This window comes from Trachemys scripta, chromosome 3 (genome assembly GCF_013100865.1).
Source record: "Trachemys scripta elegans isolate TJP31775 chromosome 3, CAS_Tse_1.0, whole genome shotgun sequence".
In the NCBI taxonomy this organism is placed as follows: Eukaryota; Metazoa; Chordata; order Testudines; family Emydidae; genus Trachemys; species Trachemys scripta.
Window position 1 is genome coordinate 88,918,781 of NC_048300.1, and position 21,915 is coordinate 88,940,695.

General features: G+C 39.8%; 1 protein-coding gene across 1 annotated transcript in view; it reads left to right on the forward strand.

The window, feature by feature from the left end:
- Positions 1 to 14,265, forward strand: part of TMEM242 (transmembrane protein 242) — a 32,471-nt gene extending 18,206 nt beyond the window's left edge. The window contains exon 4 of the mRNA XM_034765326.1: positions 13,052 to 14,265. Within this exon, the coding sequence (XP_034621217.1) occupies positions 13,052 to 13,150 (99 nt within the window). The 3' untranslated portion in view covers positions 13,151 to 14,265. The remainder of the gene's footprint in view (positions 1 to 13,051) is intronic.
- The last annotated feature ends 7,650 nt before the right edge of the window (positions 14,266 to 21,915 follow it).

The window sequence follows — 21,915 nt, forward strand, 5'->3', positions numbered from 1 at the left end:
CTGCAGACACACCTACAATCCAGCACGCTACTGGTGCCCCTCCAGTTCGATAGGGTGCTAGCCACGCTTTCCAGGGCCACAGTGGGTATTTTCTACACTGCAGTTAAAAACCCGTGGCTGGCCCATGCCAACTGACTCACGCTCACAGAGCTCAGCCTAACGGACTGTTAATTGCAGTGTATATGTTCAGGCTCAGGCTGGAGCTCGAGCTCTAGGACTCTGCAAAGTGGGAGGGTCCCGGAGTTCGGGCTGCAGCCAGAGCCCAAACATCTATACCACAATTAAACAGCCTCTTAGCCCAGCCCCTTAGCTTAACTCAGCTGGCACAGGCCAGCTTTGGGTGTCTAATTGCCGTGTAGACATATCATGATAGGCCTTAGTCACCCACTCAAAGGTTTCTAGGAAGGCCTCCGAGTCATCTTCTGGTCCCATCTTAGTGAGGGATCCTCCCTGCCACATTGGCAACCATGGCCCTGCACCAATCTGTGGAGCCTGGGAGCAGGGCCGGCTCCAGGCACCAGCGCAGCAAGCTGGTGCTTGGGACGGCCCAAGGAAGGGGGCGGCACGTCCGGGTCTTCGGCAATTTAGCGGCAGGTCCCTCAGTCCCTCTCGGAGGGAAGGACCGGCCGCCGAATTGCCGCCGAAGAATGAAGCGGCGCGGTAGAGCTGCTGCCAAAGTGCCGCTGATTGCGGCTTTTTTTTTTTTTCCTCCTCTTTCCTTCGCCGCTTGGGGCGGCAAAAAAGCTGGAGCTGGCCCTGCCTGGGAGTCCCAATCCAGAAGTCTGAGCATGGATGGCTGCTGATCCTCCTGCTGCTTCTCCTCTCTTTGTAACTGCTGCTGTAACCATTGCTGTGCTAGGATCAGTTGCAGCTCCTGGTGTTGCCGCTATTGCTGCTCTCCCAACCATTTCCCAAGAGTTGCAGGATCCACGTTTCTCCATGGTCAATGGCAAGCTATGCCCATGTTCTCCACCAGTGCCCTAGCTATCAGTTGGGGATAGACTGTTAGCCACACCCAGCTTAGGTTTCTGTCACTTTCTTCAGAGCTCTGTTTGTTGGCTTCACAAAGAGTATAAAAAGTAACACAAACAACACCTTGGTTAGGGGGTTCAGACGGGGGACATCTGGCTGCCAGTAGCTGCCGGTAGGGCCCTTTCCAACCCCAGGGGCCCTACAGCTGCTGCGGCCTCCTGCTCTGGTTACCAGAGTGTAATCTCTCTCTTGGTTCCCCCTCGGAGCTGAGTTCTCCTTTATATTGTCCAGCTGAGAGTAAGGGGCAATCATGAGATGCTGATCAGCTGTATCACCTGATTCAGAGCACCTGTTTGCTGGGCTTCTCTATGGGGCAGGGTTGGCTGCTCCCTGTCCCCCAACCCTGCCTCTGGGCTATTAAAGGAGCAGATCGGGTTTTGGATTAGGCTCCAGGTGCAAACGCATTGCAACCGAAGATCTTCTTTCTCAAGGTTAAATATATATTTTGCAGAATAGTGCAGAAAAAAAACCTGTATTCCACCTTAAAACAATTTAATTTCCGCCTACTTCCATGCTCAAAAAACAGTCAGAACACAGCATTCCTGTAAATTTCATCAGGAATTTTTAGATGAAGTGTTTTTTTCATCAGAAAATGCTGGTTTGTCAAAACTTAAACTTTTAGTGAGAAAGGGTCAATTTAGATGAATTTCCTGTTTCAACATTTTTAAGGGAGGGGGGGAGTTCTGAAGTTGTCAAAATGTTGCGTTTTGACATTTTCTAAATTAAAAGTTAAGTTTTTCAGTTCTAAATGACTTTCTTAATTAAATGTTTAGTAAAAAAAAAGTCAACATTGAAGCTGAACATTTTGAAATTAAGATGAAGTGTTTTGATTGACTTGAACTGAATTTTTTTTTGTAGTTTGCAAAAGTTTTAGAGATTTTTTTCATTCTGATTCAGGATTCTGTGCTGATTGAGCTGCAAGCACCCATGGGCCGTGGGTTGAGAACCACTGGATAGCATCATGCACACCACATAGCTCCTAGCCCTCTTTAAAGGCTGGTATAGACAGGGACTTGTTTTGAAGAGGAAATAATTTCCTCTCATTTTGAGGAGGTCCTCCAGGACCCATCCTTCCAGTCAAGCATGCTACTTACTCCATTCTCCTCGCTCCTGCCGCCCTGGAAAGCTTGCTTGACTCACAAAGTCTGACTCCCATGTGGCAGACTGCCAGGCTGCCCCATTTAAACTTCCTCTTATACTGTACTCAACATAAATACTTAACCGGAAATATTAATATGGTGACAATTGAGTAGAATGATTATGTTCAAGCAGAGATTATAACATCAAAGGAGAGCTCTGTCACATAAGAGTCCTTGTGTCTTGAGTCAGCATATGGAGCAAAGAACATTTTTTATATGTAATTGTAAGCTAATTCCAAGCACTATCATGAATCAGTTATTCTAAGTGAACATATGTGATGACGACAACTCTATTAGCTTTAATTCTGCTTCCCTTAGAATTATAATAGCTACAATATGTCAACAGCACAAATCACTTAAAAAATGTGCTATAGTTGAGCAGTTTTCTAGCAGTTATGGTTGAGTTGTGGTCACATATTTTAAACTAGAGGTAATATGCAATACATTTTTGTTTTAATTAAACGTGCAGCTATAGCATTTGGCAACTATCAAAACATACCTTTGAATGCCTATTTTCTACCACCAGCTGATTATGGTTCTTCTTCTAAAGCCAGAACAATGCCCCCAGCATTTGTAGAGCTGAAATGTACAACAATTAACAGTCAAGATAAACTGAGTCATAAAAGTCCTTTTGCTTGTGCTGCCTTCAATAAATCAGTTTTTTATCACCTCAGAAATAGAGATGTTCTCTTTCTCCTAGGAAAAAGGCAAGGATGATTCATGAAGGATATTTGTGGTGTCTTTTTTTTCTTGTTGCTTACACATCTGTTGTATGGGAAGCAGGGAAAATTCTGGGGAGAATCACATGGTAATTCGTGACTAATGTAGTTATTAACTAGACTTTGTCATCTTTGTGACAACTTCTAACACACTATTCTGTTTTTCATTTATCTTAACCTTTAGAAAATGTTAACAGTACAAAACCACTGCACAGCTGTTTACATAAGCTAAAATAATTAAAACACAAAAGACATGTATGCCATCATTTGTTAGTGAGGGCACTTCCACAGATTTGCTGTGTGGCCTTGGGTAGGTGATTTAACCTCTGTATCTCCATTTAACCATATGTAGAACAGCAATAATATTTTCCCTCTTTAGGGGGTTAGGTGTTTAGTTTAATTATAGGAGACCTAATTGAAAAGTACATGTAAATACAAAGTAAAAGTAGCATTAAATATGGATAAACTTCAAAAAGGAAATAAATGCAAAGAGACGGGATCTCAAAGAAAGCATCCCTTGGGCATTCATAAGGCTACATCTACACTGCAAACTAGGGGTGTGATTCGCCTGTACATATACTCACGCTAGCTTGCTGAGAGTAGTACGAGTATAAATAGCAGTGTAGCCACGGCAGCATCGGTAGTAGCAGCAGAGGCAGCCACACTGCTATTTATACTCATGCTAGTTCGCTGAGAGCTAGCATGAGTATATATACATGTGCAAGGGAATCACACCCCAAGCTCATAGTGTAGATGTAGACTAAATTGCACTAAGATTTATAGATCTGAACCAAGCACAAGCATGTTTTACGATAAGAGCTGAATTTTGATGATAAATGAGCAGTTGCTGTTATCAAAGCAGTGAATTATTTACATTTATTCAGATTCTTAATTTTTTACATTTTTATGTTAGAAAATGGTGAATGATGAAGTTTTTATTTACTAGAATTAATGTTTTTACTTGTGATTTGTGTCAAGCTGAATTTGGATAGCAATTCAAATTCAATAAAAATGCACAAAAACAGCACTTATTTTTTAAATTAAATCTACTTTAAATGTGCTGGATACATAAGAAAAATATTTATCAAAATGTGCATCAAAATATGTTTTGGATTTCAAACTGATTTATTAAACAAAGGAAGTTCTACTATCTGTAGTTAGTGCATTAAAGTGATGCTTTCTGGTCACCATGTCTTTCATCTCACACCTAGTTTTTATACATAGTTTGGAAGAGGAAAACCAGCTTTTCTGCTTTTTCAACTGCCAGTTGATTTCTTGACTTTGACTGTACTATTCATTATTCACTGAACTATTTGAATAAAATGAAATGAAGAAAATATTCTCTCTGCACCTGCAAAAAAGGCTGGTTTAGTGCTTCAGCAAACTCTATGCAGGTGTTTGGCAGTGACTTCCACCAGTTAAGCGGTTTGACATTCTTTAAAACTTAGCAGCAAACATGTACTACTTGATATTTTTTCTATTTAAGTGATTTTAATAGATTATAACATTAGGCTTTAATATACATTGTAAATGTCATATTTAATTTTAAATAGGTTTGTGTTTAAAAGATAAAACTGTATTTAATTAAAATTTTTAAAAATCAATTTTTTAAAAAATCATCGATTTTTATCTACCCTGGATAGAAGATAAAAATCTAATCCTTCCAAGCTTTTCTATTGGTAAATGTTGGTAAACATTGATTCTTCCATATACATGCAACCCAATGAAAAAATATTTTAATTGATAATCCAAATTTACAGATAGGCAAAGTAAAAAAAATGAATTAGGCTTGTGAATGAACAGTAAAAACAGGTATGATTTGTTGATTTGAAGATATTTACTTGGTATATTTTGACATGCGATGTTGACAATTAGTGTTTTAATAGTTTATAACTTTTTGACTCTCAATATCTACTGTCATTTAATAATTTTCTGACATCCCCCAGTAACTTCCCACAACTGTGAAAATGCAAATAGACAAAAATCTAAAAAAATGCTTAAAATAAAGCAGTGATATTAACCATCAAAATTATATAAAAAAAAAAAAAAAGAATTCTGCCAAGCCTAAATATAGAGTGGCTTTGAGGAAATTTTAAAGCCAGGACAGCTTCATTTTCATTGGGATTCCCTTTACAAAATAAATTTTCCTCCCTCTTCATGAATTTTAATTTTTAAAAGAAATATATGAAAGTAATATAAACTATGGTACACCTATATTAATTTATGATTATGTACACAATATGGCTGAGATTCTGGAAACACTCACGCTTACCTTTATGCACTGTGAGTTCAATCGATTTTAGTGAGACTACTCATATTGCATATAGTTAAGCACACATGCAAGTCTTTGCAGGATCAGTGTATTATACCCTCCTAAAGGTTAGAATTCTCTCTGCTTCTCTGCATAAGCCTGGAATACACGATCCAGAAGACAGGTTAATAAACATTCCTATGACAATGCAGAGTAGAGTAGTTAAGATGAAGTATGATGTGCTGCCTAGACTGACCTTTTAGATGCTATTTTCTTACACCTGTAATTTTTGAATAATTAGGGAAGATTTATGGTACTTTTCCAATCCAGCATGAGAGCTGAGACTTTGAAAAAGGGCATCTTTTCTATGCTCATTTTAGAGGTCATTTTGCACATTGGCATAAAATCACCCACAATCACCCATAATTTACCTAGAAAATTAGAGAATTACCTTGAGCTAGCAAGCTGTTCACTCCGCTCTTAGAATATTTGGAGGGGCTGCATGCTTGTCATTTTCTAAGAATAACTCACTATTTCTGTATGCTCACCAAGATCTGCGTTTGCTAACTGGTATGACAGCAATAATTTTGAGATTTGGGGAAAGGCAGTAAGAATAACATCCCTTTGTGATTCTCTTAACAAATCCAAAGCCTCTGAATTCAGTATAGGGCCACCTCTCTCATCTGTATGTCATTTAAAATTGAGTAAGGATGATTAGAATATAAGACGTATGCATACTGTATTCTGCTGCCAGTCACTATTCCATTTCAGAGTATCTAACCTCGTTTGACATGGAAGCTAATGTAAGCAATTTTAACTGGCACAAGTACTAAAATAGAAAACTAATAATCCTTAGAATCTGGGTTGCCTTTTATGAATGTCAAACATTAAAGAGAACATTCCTTTGAAAAACTTTCATTCTAGGATTCATAGAGACGCTCCACCCCCACCTTCTTTCCATTCATTTTAATATGAACGGACCCGTAAGTGCTCTCTGTAATAGTGCGATCCCCATTTTTGTATGACATTCTGACAACAATGTACATTAAAAAGACATTTATTTAATGGAAGATGCTTTTAGGTCCTCTCTTTTTTCCTGAGGTGGGATCATTAGGTTAAGATAAAAAAAGAAAAGTTATCTGTAGCTATTAGAGATTATTTAATGCAGTGAGGTAGATGAGACCCTTTTAGAAAGAAGCCTGACAGTCAGAGGTGGAACAGTCACTGCAATTTTTTTGGTAAGAAAAAACAGCATCAGGTTTTGCAGTATCTATGATAAAAATATAAAGTTCAGTTGAGTGAAATTCACTTCAGAGAGCTGTCTCCAGGAACTAAGCATGCTGGGATGTTAAATCAGGAAATGTGGTACAAGTTGTTCACGTATGGTTAGGTATAGAAAGACTATGTTAGAGAGGGGCCTGTGATAGTGAAGCTAGCAGAGAAATGTACAATACATTCGACTGGTGTTCAATTTACTAGACTTAATTGAAGATATCATTGCAATTGAACTATGTGCCCTAGTGTTGCTGACAATAATAAAGAGCCATTTCAAAACATTGCATAGCTCAGTACATTGCACATTAGCTTTTATTATTAAATTAATTTTAGTTTGAGACTATTGGTGTGTATTGCGGGAATGTGGAAGGTAAAGATCACTGTGTAATTTGTGTTCATAAGAAAGACTTTGTTAGGTTAGGTTCCACCTGAAGAGCAGTGATTTTTAAACTAGAAAAAGAGGGTTTAAATATAAAGTAAAAAGCATGCTAGTCACCTCAAAAGAGCAAGTAAAGGCATGGGGCCCAATTCTTGAATCTGATATCAGTGGTACAAAGGGGTTGTACAGCTGGACTGACCAGCCCCCGTGAACATTTCCTCAGCATGGGGGAATCACTGATTAATGTAGACCTGGCTGTATGCCATCCGGGCCCCAGCATAGGGAGTATGGCTGTTTTATAGGGGTCATGGCCAGAGTACAGCAGCACTACAGTGATCTCCAGCTGCTCACCAGCCCTTTTGGGCAATTGGCAGTTAGATGCAAGTCAGAGCAGCCCTGAGGCTGCTGTCAGTTACTTTGGGGATTGAACTGAGTCCTGTGCCAAGCATAGCTGGGCCAGACCAGAGAATTGGGCTCATGGTTCCTGGAAGGTACTGGCTTGATCCCAGCCCCTGAAGGACCCACTGCCACGGCCAGACTCTTTCCAGACACAATTCTAGTTTCCAGACATAGGGGGAACCTCTCCCACCCCCAAAATAGTTCCTCAGCCAACTCCTGGGATACAGCTCCCAGGCACTTTTTTCCTTTGCCTCTCTCAGTCCCTCCTGCTTCAGGACCTATTGCAGGATTCTTCTGTGCTCTTTTAACTGAGCACTGGAACCCAGGTCTCACTCTCTGGAAGCTCTTTTTCCCCAGAGGTTCCTTCTGCCTCCCCTCCCAGGGGACTCTGGCAGCTGCTCCCAGAGAATTTCCTACTGTTCCTGTTCCCCCTTCTTTACTGACTGCCTGACTCTTTTAGCTACAGGTGCTGCCCTGCCCTCTTAATTTGCCACATTAAGAGTATCTGTTCTAGCACAGAGGAGCTGGACTTGCTTCATTTAAAGGGTCCAGCCACCTTGTGACAATCTCTGACCAGAAGAGCTTACAATTTAAGGTTTGTAAGCTCTTCAGACAAATAAGGTTCAGAGGTGGGCAAATAATAATATTGGAAGAGAAGGGACAAAGATTACAAGAATAAGATTATTCGGTCACTGAGATACGCACATCTTGGTTCCTTTAAATCAGAGGGTTTGTTTTCTAAGTTATCTCAATTTTTATAGAAGTAAGTTTTATGGGGAGATTTGAGTGCAGGGTGAGAAGTGCTCTGTATATAAGTTTAGGTAGAGCTTTCCAGCATAGAAACAGGCACAGAAGTGGAAGTGGGAGAAGAGAGCATCAGTGGTGGATGGTGGGGACAAGGGGAAATACATTATTAGGTAAAGAACCCCAAAACAAAACACAACACTACACACACAGTTTTCTCCCCAGGAAGGAGAGAGAGAAAACAAACCACTCATGACAAACATTAGCCACGTTGCTTAATGCACTATTGAAAGTTGCCCAGATAGTACAGTGATGAAGGTGGTTTAGGAAATAATATCGTATACCATCTTGTGAGTAATACAGATATGAAAACTTCCCAATAAAAGTTAATAGCTGTGACATCTCTACTTCAAGCAATATGACGCTCTTTAGAAATGCTGTAACAACATGATATATTGTTTATTATTTAAGTGCCAACAACAGGCTGGACATTGTACTAGTCACAGAATATTATAGACAATTCCTCCTTTGAAGGGCTGACAATTTAAAAGATAAAATGGAGAAGACAAGATGCAGTAGTAAACTTTCAGGAAAGATTAATTTGGAGTTATAATTTATTATTATTATCATCATCATCACCACCGTGGCACCACAGAACAAGTGAGTTTATAGAAGGGATTTGAAAGTAGAGAGACTGGTAATTTTGTGCAGTGGGATGAGAAGAGCATTTTATGCATGGGGGTGGCATGGAAAAAGGCATCGAAGCTGCAGTGAAAGGAGGCAAAAAATGGGACATTGAGTCTAGCGTTACTGGCAAAGTAATATGATAATGTAGATGAGAAGCACAACAGATTTGTGATGGTCCTTAAAGACAAGAAAAAGATGTTGAATATTCCAAATTTTGTGTTCAGGTGTGAGGAAAAAATTACTTTCCCAGGAAATGAGTTCCTTTTATCTGCAGAAAACAAATAAACATTCAACATTCTTAAAGCCACAGCCACCACAAGAGGTTTAGTGCTTTCTGGATAAATACATAGTTGTCAGAATAGGCCTTTAGTATTTTTATTGCTCAGACAAGATTGCCTGGTACAGTGCGTGGTTAGTGGTTTGGTCTCTGAGTTGTAATGAGATAGCTGTTAGTAGGGTAGCATTATGTTTTATTGGATGTTTCCCTACCTTTCTAGAGCTTTTATACTATTGCTTGCAGTTTTTCTATGACATTTGTATGTATCCTCTGTGTATTAATTGAGGGTGAGAGCTTATGAGTTCAGCATTTAAATTTTGGTAATTAAAAAAATAAATAAAATGAAAACTGAATGTAGAGGTGTAGCTGAGAAACATTGGACCAGATCCTCAGCTGGTGTAAAATTTCATATTTATCTTCCCTGACACCAGATGAGTTATAACAATTTACACAAGTTAAGTATGTGTCCCATTATCTCTTTTTAACACCAAGATATTGAGAGCAAGAGTGTTTCAGTGTTGAGAATATATAGTGTTGATTGACTGGTTAGCGAGTAATGATTGGAAGTTAAACCTAAAGTACGTAGAATTGTTTGCACACAGCAGAGCAGTGGGGTGACTGAATTACAGGATAGGAAAACAGCTGAGCCACAGAACTCTGATGGGTATTTCCTGCTGTAAGTACTTGCATTTACTTGTCAACAGTTGTTTAACATAATTTGGGTTGTCCCTTATGTCAGCTCTGACACTTGTATGCAATATCCTTAAGATATATTAACTCTCCAATTCATCAGCAATGCTTACCTGTGATTGAAAGATCTGGCCATTTGATATGAAGCGAGGGGAGTAAGAAATGGAGTGCAGGGTGAAATAATTTTGCGTTAAAATCTCTCAAAGAGGATAATATAACTCAGTTTTCCTCTTATTTCTTCATATAGTATTTTTCACTTGAGCAGCAGTGGATGGGGAATTTTTTCCCCCTCAACTAACAGCCCAATATGCTTTCTTGCATTGAATTTTTTTGAATTATGGCATCTCTAAAAAACGTTGTCATTTCTTTAAAAATTATTTTGTTTCTTGTTTCTGTATTTTGCCACATTCCAGCAACATTTGTATAAGGAACTGTAGATTCTCTGTCAGAATTTCTCTGAAATCTTTCACTGAAGAATTTAATTAAGAAATATCCAGAGGTATTTGTAATTTTTTTTATTGTTACCTTTTAACACACACAATGCCCTCTTTAATATGTTAGAGGGGATGGCCCAGTGGTCCAAGAAGCATTACATTTGAAATATCTAGGCTCCCTGGACCCAGAGTTCAGAGCAGGACTGAGTCGGCCCTTTACTCTTGAGAGGTAGATAAATTGAGTTTGTGTGCAGTTTGTTGTCCTTGATTACCAAGGTCCTGTCTTCTTTTTGGGGACATTATAGATACCCTGGTACTTCCTAAAAGTGAGTTGGCCAAAACATTCCCTTCAGTTTACCCCTTTCCTTGTTTTTCAGCAGGATTTGCATTGGTTCCCTTGCTTCCCAATTGTGGCTATACTTTAGTAGTGCTATATGTAAAATAGTTTAGGATGAAAAGTGCTATATAAATATACATTTTCTACAGAGAGAAGCCTTCTTTAAAGAAATAGGACATTGATACTGCCCTGCAAAATTTGCCATAAAATTAGACTAGTGGTTTTCAATCTTTTTTTCATTTGAGGACCCCTACAAAGTTTTCGAATGGTGGTGCGGACCCCTTTGGAAATCTTAGGGTATGTCTACACTATGAAATTAGGTCGATTTTATAGAAGTCGATCTTTAGAAAGCGATTTTATACAGTCAATTGTGTATGTCCCCACTAAGCACATTAAGTTGGCGGAGTGCGTCCTCAATACCGTGGCTAGCATTGATTCATGGAGCAATGCACTGTGGGTAGCTATCCCACAATCCTCGCAGTCTCCGCTGCCCATTGTAATTCTGGGTTAAGCTCCCAATGCCTAATGGGGAAAAAACATTGTTGTGGGTGGTTTTGGGTACATGTCGTCAGTCTCCCCTCCCTCCCTCCGTGAAAGCAACGGCAGACAATCATTTCGCGCCTTTTTTCCTGGGTTACCCTTGCAGACACCATAACACGGCAAGCATGGAGCCCGCTCAGCTCACCACTGCTGTTGTGAGTATTGTAAACACCTCGTGCATTATCCTGCAGTATGTGCAGAACCTGGCTAGGAGCCACCAGCACGAGGACGATTGTGAGGAGGACATGGACACAGACATTCCTGAAAACACGGGATGTAGCAATTGGGACATCATGGCTGTACTTGCCACGAATGCATCCCGATTCTTCAGGGAAAATCAAACATTAAACACAATTGCTTTTAACCCCTGTAGTGTAGTTACAAATGTGCACTCACCAGAGGTGCCTTCTCCAGCTTCAGGGTCCGGGAACCTGCCTTGGGAGGGTATTGGCTCTAGGGTGATTAAAAGGTCCTGGCTGCCGGGGAGAACGGATTCTCCACTTGCCTGCTACGCATTCTCCTCCTCCTCTTCTTCCTCATCTACAAAATCCTCCTCCCTGTTGCATGAGACTCCCCCCTTGCAGGTGTCCACGGATAGTGGTGGGGTAGTGGTAGGGTCCACCCCTAGAATGCCATGCAGCTGATCATAGAAGCAGCATGTATGGGGCTTTGACCCGGAGCAACCATTTGCCTCCTTTATCTTTTGGTAGGCTTGCCTGAGATCCTTATCTTTCATGTGGCACTGCTGTGTATCCCTATTGTAGCCTCTCTCCACCAGGCCCTGTGCAATTTTGGCATATGTATTAGCATTTCTTATGCTGGATTAGAGTTCTGCCTGCACAGATTCTTCTCCCCATACAGCAATCTGATCCAGTGTCTCCCGTTCAGTCCATGCTGGAGCTCGTTTGCGATTCTGGGACTGCATGGTCACCTGTGCTGCTGAGCTCACCACACTGACCAAACACGAAATGAAATTCAAAATTTCCTGGGGCTTTTCCTATGTACCTGGCTAGTGCATCAGAGTTGAAAGTGCTGTCCAGAGTGGTCAATTGAAGCACTCTGGGATAGCTTCCGGAGGTCAATACTGTCAAATTGTATCTGCACTACCCCACATTCAACCCATCAAGGTCGATTTTAGCGCTACTCCCCTGGCCGGGGAGGACTACAGAAGTCAATTTTAAGAGCGCTTTAGGTTGATGGAACGGGGGTTGGTTGTGTAGACGCATTGCTTATAAAATAGACCTAACACAGCTAAATTCGACCTAACCTCGTAGTGTAGACCAGGGCTTAGACTATGGATGCCCTGGGGTCCTTGGAGCACAGGTTGAAAACCACTGAATTAGACTAACCCTGGAGATGGTGACAACAGGGTTACAACAAATACAGATTTGATTATACTTATTGTTATTTTGATATGCAATGTATGATACAAATTATATTTTAATCTTGCAGCAGACATTTTTATCCATTGAAGCTTGACTCCGTAGACAGAGATAGGAATTTCAGATCTGTTTTTTCCTTGCTATTGCTGTACACTTTACATGCTCCCCTTAAAAAATATCAAAACCAGGCTTCCCATTGCATCACATATATTCACATCCTAGGATCAAACAGAATTAAGTTATGTAATATAGTTGAGGGATTTTGTATCCACTTTTTAGAGTCCCTGATTCATATTTATAGACTACCAGGCTTTTATTAAAGTGTCTTTCTCCCATTTAAAATGTTCGTAACCTTTCTTTCTTTCTTTAGGAGGAATATGCACTACAGTCAAAATCTGTACTCCTGCCATTCAAGTAATTTCCCTTCCTCCCCCAAGTAAACATTCTTAGTTATATTATGTCTGTGTAGTAAATCATTTGGAAGGAAAGTATCTAAGGAAGACAGTCTGGACAGTCTTGCAGAGTTATAAACCCACAGGGTTGTCCTTAGATATGGTTTTTTTCTGACTGGTTAATTGAAATAAAATGTCCACAGGTGGAAAGTCTTAGATTTTAATTGCTTTCGGGGTCTCTCTCTCTCTCCCTCCCCCTCACCTCAGGCAACCGGGTTTTGTTGAGTAATCCAAGATTGCGAGGTGTATCGGTCTTGATTTGTTTCCTCTACAACAACTGCTGACTAATTTAATATTTTTAACCTCCCTTATAGATCAAAGAATTTCATAATAAAATGCAATCAATATTTCCAGCAATTCCTAAAAGTGCAGAGCACTCGGTCGAATGGGAAGACTTACTGAAATCCAAATGAAGGCGCAGAAAGGATTCAGAATTGTATGCTTCAGTGGGAAAGACTGCAGAACTTGTGGGAAAATCCCATCTAAAAAAATAAGAAAGAAAATCAGACTGATTTGAAGGCATGGAAGTGAGCAAATTAGTGACTGCTGAACATGGGGACGGCAGTTATTATTTTAACCGCAAGAAAACAGTTATGTTTTTGCTGTTACTTTTTCAGCATTGTCATTAGAGTTGAATTGTGGAGAAAAGAACCTTATGGGATACCTTGAAAGAAGAATATAATTGTATGAGAACGTGTTTCAGTAAAACAAAAATCAAACAAGAAACTGATCTTGAGTGGATATTTACAATAAAATATAGTTGCAAACACTTACCCTCTCTTGCTTCTTGGATAAAATTCTAGGTTTTTTGGAAAATAAGGAACAACAGTAATTTCATTGACATTTACCTGTCTTAGTAGGAATAAAGGAGGCTGAGTCCATCACATCAGATCAGTTAATCTAGTCTGTAGCAAAGGCATGTAATGGGTTACCTCAATTCCTGAAGCTAGAGGAGATACCTGAACAATACCTATGGAGGGAGGGCTGAACACATCCAGCATACCAAGGATATACAGGAAATACCTATCTGGTTTTCTCTATAAAGTGAAGGATGTTCTCTCTATAAAAAACATTTTTTTTGATCCATTATCTATTTTTTTACTGGGACTCTGTAACAACGGGTCTGATAACTTGCACAAGAACCTGTCATGAAAATGTAGATGCTATAAAAGTGTGTGACATCCGGTCTGCCCTATACCACAGACACTTCTCAGCTCAGAAGCCATGTGGGCAGGTATAGGTTTTAGTATCTGTGTGGTTCTTATGGCTCTGCTACCAGGTGAATCCTAAGTAATGTGTCATTTTTCATGCTGAAATGATCTCATTGTGTGGGTGTAAGCTAAGGAAGAAAAATGTCTAATTCAAATGTATTTGCAGATCTGTAGATCTAAAACAGTTGTAAAAATATTTTTAATATGTAAATTCTTCCAGTGAATTTCTCCCCAATCAATGATCAGATTTCTTTTATTAATTGCTCAAGGTCCAATTAGCCAGCCATCAGGTTTAATAAAGTGCTGTTGAAATGTAACCTTTGTGTTTAAACCTTTTCATTTCTAGGAAAGAATATTTTTTAAAAAATCGAAAAGGTCAAATGAATAATAGCGTAGTGTGGTTTCTCGCTGTAATATACCACAAAGATATTATCTTTGAAGAAACTGAAGTGTAATAACTGACAGCATTTAAATAGCTTACCCCATGCATTTCAATATTAAACAAATCATGGTGAACACACTCTTCAGCACACATCCAAAGATGGCATTATTTCATTATTTCTGTTAGTTCATGTACAATATTTACTAACTACTGTATGGCCTAATACTATGGCAGTTTGGTGCTGAGTTGCCAACATTTAACAAGATGGATGTGCCATTTGCAAAGCCAAAGACAATCAAGTGCTAAACAAAATAAGTGCATGTTGCATCATGTCCTTAAAATGGCTAGGCTCTGGTTGAACTGCATTCTTGCTTCCACACAGCTAATAACGTTCTTAGGAATAGACATCTCATATGTGGTAGCACTTCTAAGGTCCAGAGTCCATCACAGATCTTAAGAAGCACCTACACTCTGGATTGACTTCTTTGATGTTCCTAAATTCAATAGCAGTTACTACTTCTGTTCTTCTAAGCCCATAGCAGTAACCACCGTGCTTCTAAGGCCTGGTCTGCACTACAGGGTTAGGTCAATGTAAGCTGCCTTGTGTCTACTTAGCTGTGGAATTGCATTCACTTAAATTTGGCTCCCACAGACACAAGTCCCTCTCTACGCCGATTTAGTAACACCACTTCCCCAGGCAGCATATAGCCATGGTCAATGTAAGTAGGTTGACACAGTGTCAGTGTAGAAACACCGTTGCTAACGTCAACTGTTACTGGCTTTCAGGACCCATCCCACAATGCCCACACTGACCATAAAATTGATACAAACACTCCTAACGAGGTCGCACACCGCCGACACAAGGAAAGGGTGTGCACACACAAGCGATTTAATTACTGTGATGGCTGTATGCTGATGTAAATTAGGTTTATATAATTTTGTAGTGTAGATATGGTCTAAACCTACAGGCTCCACATATATCATTTTCAGAGCCATTTTTGAATATTTCACAGTATAAATAGTAATATATATCAGATTTTATTAAAAACCTGGGAAAATCCACAGACAAATATTTAAACTAGAATTAAATTTTATATATATAAAATGATACAGCAATCTGGTACAACAGTCTTAGGATATTAAAGCGAATATCAACAGAAGCAACTACTGAAAATGAAGACATACATAGTTCAACTTCTTATACCATCCATGTTAGGGTTCCCTCCCCACTCTGAACTTTGGGGTACAGATGTGGGGACCCCCTATGCTTGAAAGACCCCCTATGCTTATTTCTACCAGCTTAGGTTAAAAACTTCCCCAAGGCACAAATCCTTTCCTTGTCCTTGGATGGTATTGCTGCCACCATCAAGTGATTTAGACAAAAATTCAGGAAAAGGGTCACTTGGAGTCCCTATTCCCCCAAAATATTTTCCCCAAACCTCTTCATCCCCTTTCCTGGGGAGGCTTGAGAATAATATACCAACCAATTGCCTTTAATATGAGTACAGACTAGACCCTTTATCTTTAAGACACTAAAATCAAGCAGGTTCTTAAAAGAACTTTATTATAAAAACAAAAGTAAAAGAAACACCTCTGCAAAATCAGGATGTGAAGTAACTTTACAGGGTAATAAAAAGATTTAAAACACAGAGGACTCCCCTTTAGGTTCAGCTTTAAAGTTACAAAAAAACAGGAATAAAACTCCCTCTTAGCATAGGGAAAATTCACTATGCTAAAACAAAAGATAATCTAATGCATTTTCTTGCCCTTACTTACAATTTTTGTAACCTTAGATAGATCATTTTAGGTATGTTTTTAGGAGATGTTTTTCCTGCCTGGTCTTTCTCTCAGAGAGGGAACAACAAAGAGAGCACAAACAAAACCTTGCCCCCCAGATTTGGAAGTATCTTCTTTCCTTATTGGTCCTTTTGGTCAGGTGCCAACCAGGTTATTTGAGCTTCTTAACCCCTTACAGGTAAAGATTCAGTACAGCTGCTCAGGAGGGATTTTATGTTACTCTTAGCTGTATGTTTATGACAATCCATAACTCTGCATTATTTATTCACATTTTGTCTGATGCAGCTTTACTTGCAAGGAAAAGTTTGTGTAAAAAAGACAGAGAGTGCATGTTTTGTAAATCAGATTCCAATCCATGTGAAAAAGTGGATTGCTGATCTTTTTTAACTTGTGCTGTGGCTATAATCCACTGGATATACATGCCACTCTTCCTGTGCCATTTTCCTGCTTTTTCTTACCACATTTAGCATGGATGCTACCTGAAACCATAATAACATCTCAGAAGGCTTGCATACTTCTGCACAAAAGGAGAAGCAGGAAGGCAAGAATTACATCAGCGTGGCTAAACGGAAAGGCTCAAGAGATTATTCAAACCAAACTGAATTTGGAAAAGCTAACTCTAGTGAAGCAAATAAAAGGGAGCATAAACTGTAGCAGGCAATACATAAGAAGAAAATTAGAAGGGCTAATGGATTTCAAAGAACATGTAGCTAATGGTATACAAACAAACAAACAAACAAAAAGTTCTTTAAATGTCTCAAAAGCAGTAAGCCTGTGAAAGAATTGATGGGCCCTTAATGACCTAATTTTGGCACCTTCCACTGATTTAAACCAGTCCTGAGTGCTGAGCACCTCTGCAAACTTAGGCCATGAAAATACACACCGAGCAGACTGGCCCTGGGTTTTTAAGCCCCCGGAGAGTTAAATGTGTGAACTTCAATTAAGGATGAAGAGCTGAATCAATACTGCTGAGTTTGAACCTGTTGCTGTGGGCATTCTAGATGTTTCAAACCTGATGCGCAGGCCAGTAAGCAATCCCATCTGGGTAAAATGGTATATATTAGCATTTGGAATTAAGCTGACAGAAGTTTTTTGTAATTTGTCTATTTCTTTTATACCAGAGGCATATTGTTAAACATTCCTTCCCCCCCACCATTAACTAATTTAACAGATAATGTTATCCTTTATGACAGGTTTCAGAGTATCCTTTATGTTATCCTTTATGTGAGCACCATCTGTGTATTGTGTTCTGAATGTTCCTGGCTATGGAAGAGCAGAAATTATATGGAATTTCAACTTTGCTTTATTGTCATTATCTTGGGCAGAGTATGACAAACAATCACATTTATCGTCTGGAGCACACAATCACCCTATTAACCAGGAAGACATTTTTCACAGACTTAAAAAGAAACAAAGCAGATATTATCTCCCCACAAGCAATCCATTTCATGGGTGCTGAGCACTAGAAACATAAAAAGGGCTGAATGAGACAAGGTATTTCCACTTTATATCCAAATTAAGGGATTTTAGTCAACAAGGCCCATTTTAGGGGTTAATCCTGAAATCCTGAACTTGAATGCACAAAAGAGCTTTTGTAAAAAGCAGAAGAGAACTTGGTTTGAAGTAATTTTTCCATGCATACAAAAAACAAATTTTGTTTGGCCATTTATTACTACCAAATAGGGTTACTATTAATTTAAGTTGCAAGAGAACTGGTCAGTTATTCATTAAACTGGTAAGTAGGCCACTTGGCCTCGTTTCATCCTATGTGTTTTTCTGATAATCCAGGCAATGGGGAAGGACACAACAATTAATAGTTTTAGTATATAAAACAATATTCCTCCTATGGCTATCTAACCCTAGACCTCAAGACAATCATGAAAAGAATTAAGGAGAGACAGAACCAACCCTAACTGACTGTAACAAACTATATAGTCACTGCCCAAAACTCTGTTGATACAGTGTACAGGTTGAGTAACAGTGCCTGGTACCTTCCAGAATGTTAAATGCACCAATACTTAAAACCTCTGCAAAACAGGAAATAAAGCATTACAGTAAAACAAATTTAAACCTTTGAAAAATGCACCTCTCATCCCCACCTTAACTCTGCCCTCCTGGAGTTGGCTTTGGGCCTGGGGACTAAACCAAGCCTGACCCATGCCAAACAAAAATCTGCTATTTTCTGTGTTGTGTCCCACACAACGCTCATAAACCCCATACCCTCCCTCTGCTAGGTATAGCTGTATTGGATCTGGGATCAGGTGCAGCGAGTCGCCAGAGGTTGCACTGACCTCTGAGAAGTGCAGCTGCAGCTAGAAGAATCAGGATGTGTTTTTCCTGGGCTGTGCTATGTAGGCTGTCCAAGTAGATGGACATACAGGCATCTCTTGGCTCTAAAATCTATGAATTATGAAATTTTTTTAGCTGCTACAATGGCTGCAACTTTCACTTCCAGAGGCCAGCATTCCACTACATATGTCAAGAAAACCGGGGAAGTTAAGAGAGCTTCAACCCTTTGTAAAACTTGCATGTTCTCAGTGCCCATCAGAACTCCACATCTGCATTGGATCCCCATTCTTCTGTACTGCACTGTTGTCCTGAGGAGTTCTAGCAGTCGGGTGGCACACATCTGTCTGCCCCAAATGCTCAATCGGGGCTAACTGAAGATGATGGCGTGGAGGGAATCCCTCTGACGAGGCTGAATAGGTGTTACCATCTGGCAGGACTTTGGTGGTTTGCCTAGAGTAGGTGAAGTGGTTGAGTCTAGTCTAGTTTATATAAGTTCTTACATCACCCTCATCATAAATTTAGTGTTTGCTAAGCCTGTCCTAAACTCAACCTTTGTTCTAGTGCAGAGACAACCTAAGTGTCACCCCGCAACACACACACTATTCCTGTGCACTTTTCACACTATCCAACAAATGCTCAGGAAGGGTGAAGTCCTATGATCTCACACAGGCAGTCAGTGTGTCATTGCTTGAAGAGGAGAGAGTGAAGCTTATGGCACAGTTAATCTCAGGAACTCCTTGACCAAATGACCCCAAATTTGCACCATAAACTGTAACACAGCCCCTGTTGTGGCATACCAGTTTTCAAGACAATCTCCTTATGCACATGGCATGTAGTGCAATTTGAATTTTAAAAGCAGCTTCAGCCAGGGGCATATCTGAGGCACCCCAGACCAAATTACTTCAAACTTGCATCACTAATTCTACCCACTGACCTTGATGAGGTACAGCAATTTTCAAAACAATCTGGGTATGCCTATGAATTTTAGGGCACTCTGAAGTACCAGTTGCAAATCTTCCAGTACCTTCTTAGCTGAAGCAGACAAAGACTAACTAATGTGCACAACACATTTTCAGAAAGCTTCCAAGGGAAGGACTCAAATCCTCAGTACATAGGTATGGCTCAGCTCCAATGGCCATAGCACATCACCTTAAGTCACCTGGCTACTATGCTGGCCGGCTGCCTGCAAACATTCTGGCTTGCTACAGAGTTCCAGTTCTGCTGCACACATGCAAATGACTTTCTCTAGCACATCAGGTTGTCTCAAACCTCACTGGGAAGCCTGAATAAATTTTTAAATATTGCCAGACACTAGCTCAGATCAAACCTGAGGTGGTGATACATCAGTTTGGGAAGAACCAGAGCCATTCTCTCAGCCCCAGGCATGAACAAAATAAGTTATACAACCCATAAAATGTTGCTGTCATGATAGTTTTTTGGGGAGGCTATTTCTGAAACCCCTTGCTTAAATGACCCCAAATTTAGACCATTAACCCTACTCCAAATCCTGATGACGCATAGCAAATTTCAAAGCAATCTGAATATGCATGTAGATATTAAAGCACTTAGGGAAAAATCAGCTGTTGAAGTCTCAGCCTTTACTAAAGTGGTGCTACAGTGCCATTCTAATGTTGTAACTCCTTAGCTGTGTAATGGTATGCCTTATTTTCTGTATATTCCACCTTTAAATCTCTAAGGACTCTGAAGACATACCTCTTGTGTATGTTCAGTGCAGCATATCAAAGGAGACACACCCTGCATGCGCTAACCATGGAGACATTGGTTCTTACTGGTATAGTTAGTTCTCTTCAACTAAATTAAAGGTTATACTGACTGAAAGCATCTATTTGATTTTTTTATATATGGAAACACACAACAATACACAGAGTGAGCAGTCACTTCATTTTAACAATCTCCCCCAGGATTTGTTAATCATCTCCTGGCCAAAAGCACATTTTCTATGAGAGTTTAAGAGCGGGACAGGTTGGTGGTCGGTGAAAAACAGGAAATGGAGGAGATCCTTTGCAGTGCATTTATTTCTGCTGCATTATGCTTCACACTTAATTTGAATTTTACCTTACTTGTAAAACCACAATGGAAACCTTTTTTCATTGTTTTGCTGACTCTTTCCATATAGGATAATTCTGATTTCAAGCCCGTAAGTTCTTATCCAGTGCAACTGATCTTAATTTACCTGTTTCTCTTCAATGATGCCTCCATATGTCTTTGCCACCTAGATTAAAGTAGGTTCGTGACTTCTCTCCTTCACCTTATTTGTTGGCTAGGAAACTATTTGGATAAAGTGGACTGAATCAGAGGTTCCTTTCTTCAGACTATGGACCAGACTACTCTACGCAGTTACATGGCCTATTGTTTGATATTTTGTATCATTCATCTCAAGAACAATCTGTGGATGGGATATGCAAAAAATCTGGGATCCAGTCATTTAACTCTTGCAGAAGAAACCCAGACCACTTTCTTGATGAGTGTCTGTGCTTTGGCCTTTTAGCCCTTGACTTCATGTTTCATTGTGCTCCATATTTTGTTTCCCGTTAAGTAGGGTAGTTGCCACTCCCACACATACACTTTTACTTTGCTTTCCCCCCTTAATTTCCTTTTCCGCCCAATTTAATGTAAAAATAATGGCCATGATTTTCAGGAAGGAACAAGCGATTTTAAGTGCCTTGATTTTGAATGTCAAACTTGAGAAGCCGTAACAGGGGCTAATATTCAGAGAAGAGGGCTCAGCACTTTCTGAGAAGCAGGCTCCTGCAAAGTGTTTCAGGTTGGGTACTCAAGTAACTGAGGCACCAAATTAAGTGGCTGAGAAGCTGCTCTGTATGTGCCCACTCCCAACACATCTAGGGTTAGTGAGGTTGAAAAGCATCTATCAGCCAGGAATGATGGGGCCCCACTGGCCTGCAGACATTTTTCCTGGATTAGGGTCTTCGACATCCTCTGCAAACAGATACAGATTTACCTCAAAGACTTCTGCACATAAATCCTTAGGCACATGATTTGGTCCTCTCTCCCAACCCCTCTTCAGGGGAAGACAAGTTGCTTAGGCAACTCCCCACCCTGCCTTCAGCCACCCAGATCCCTTGATTAACTGAACCTCCCACTGTCTGAAGGTTTCAGGCATCTATAAAGACTCTCAGATAATTAAGGCTCTACTGCATTTCAAAGCTAACGATTAGCTGAGTAAGCCATTACCATAATGTCTGACTGATGATATGATCAATTAGGGATGGGAAGATGAGTTACAGTAGAGTAACTGGAAAGGCAAATGATCTCATACAGAAGAGCTTTTTCATCTGTAGCTTCTATGACTGCATGACAAAAAAATAAAACTAGCGAAGAAAGCTTAAGGTTACACACTGCCTTCAGTAAGAACGAATCAATATGAAATACAAACTCTATTAAAATTAGTTACTGTAAGTGACTTAGAAAAATTCCAGGTCCAGGTGTTTAACTGATATGCACAAAAATGTCTGCCCTA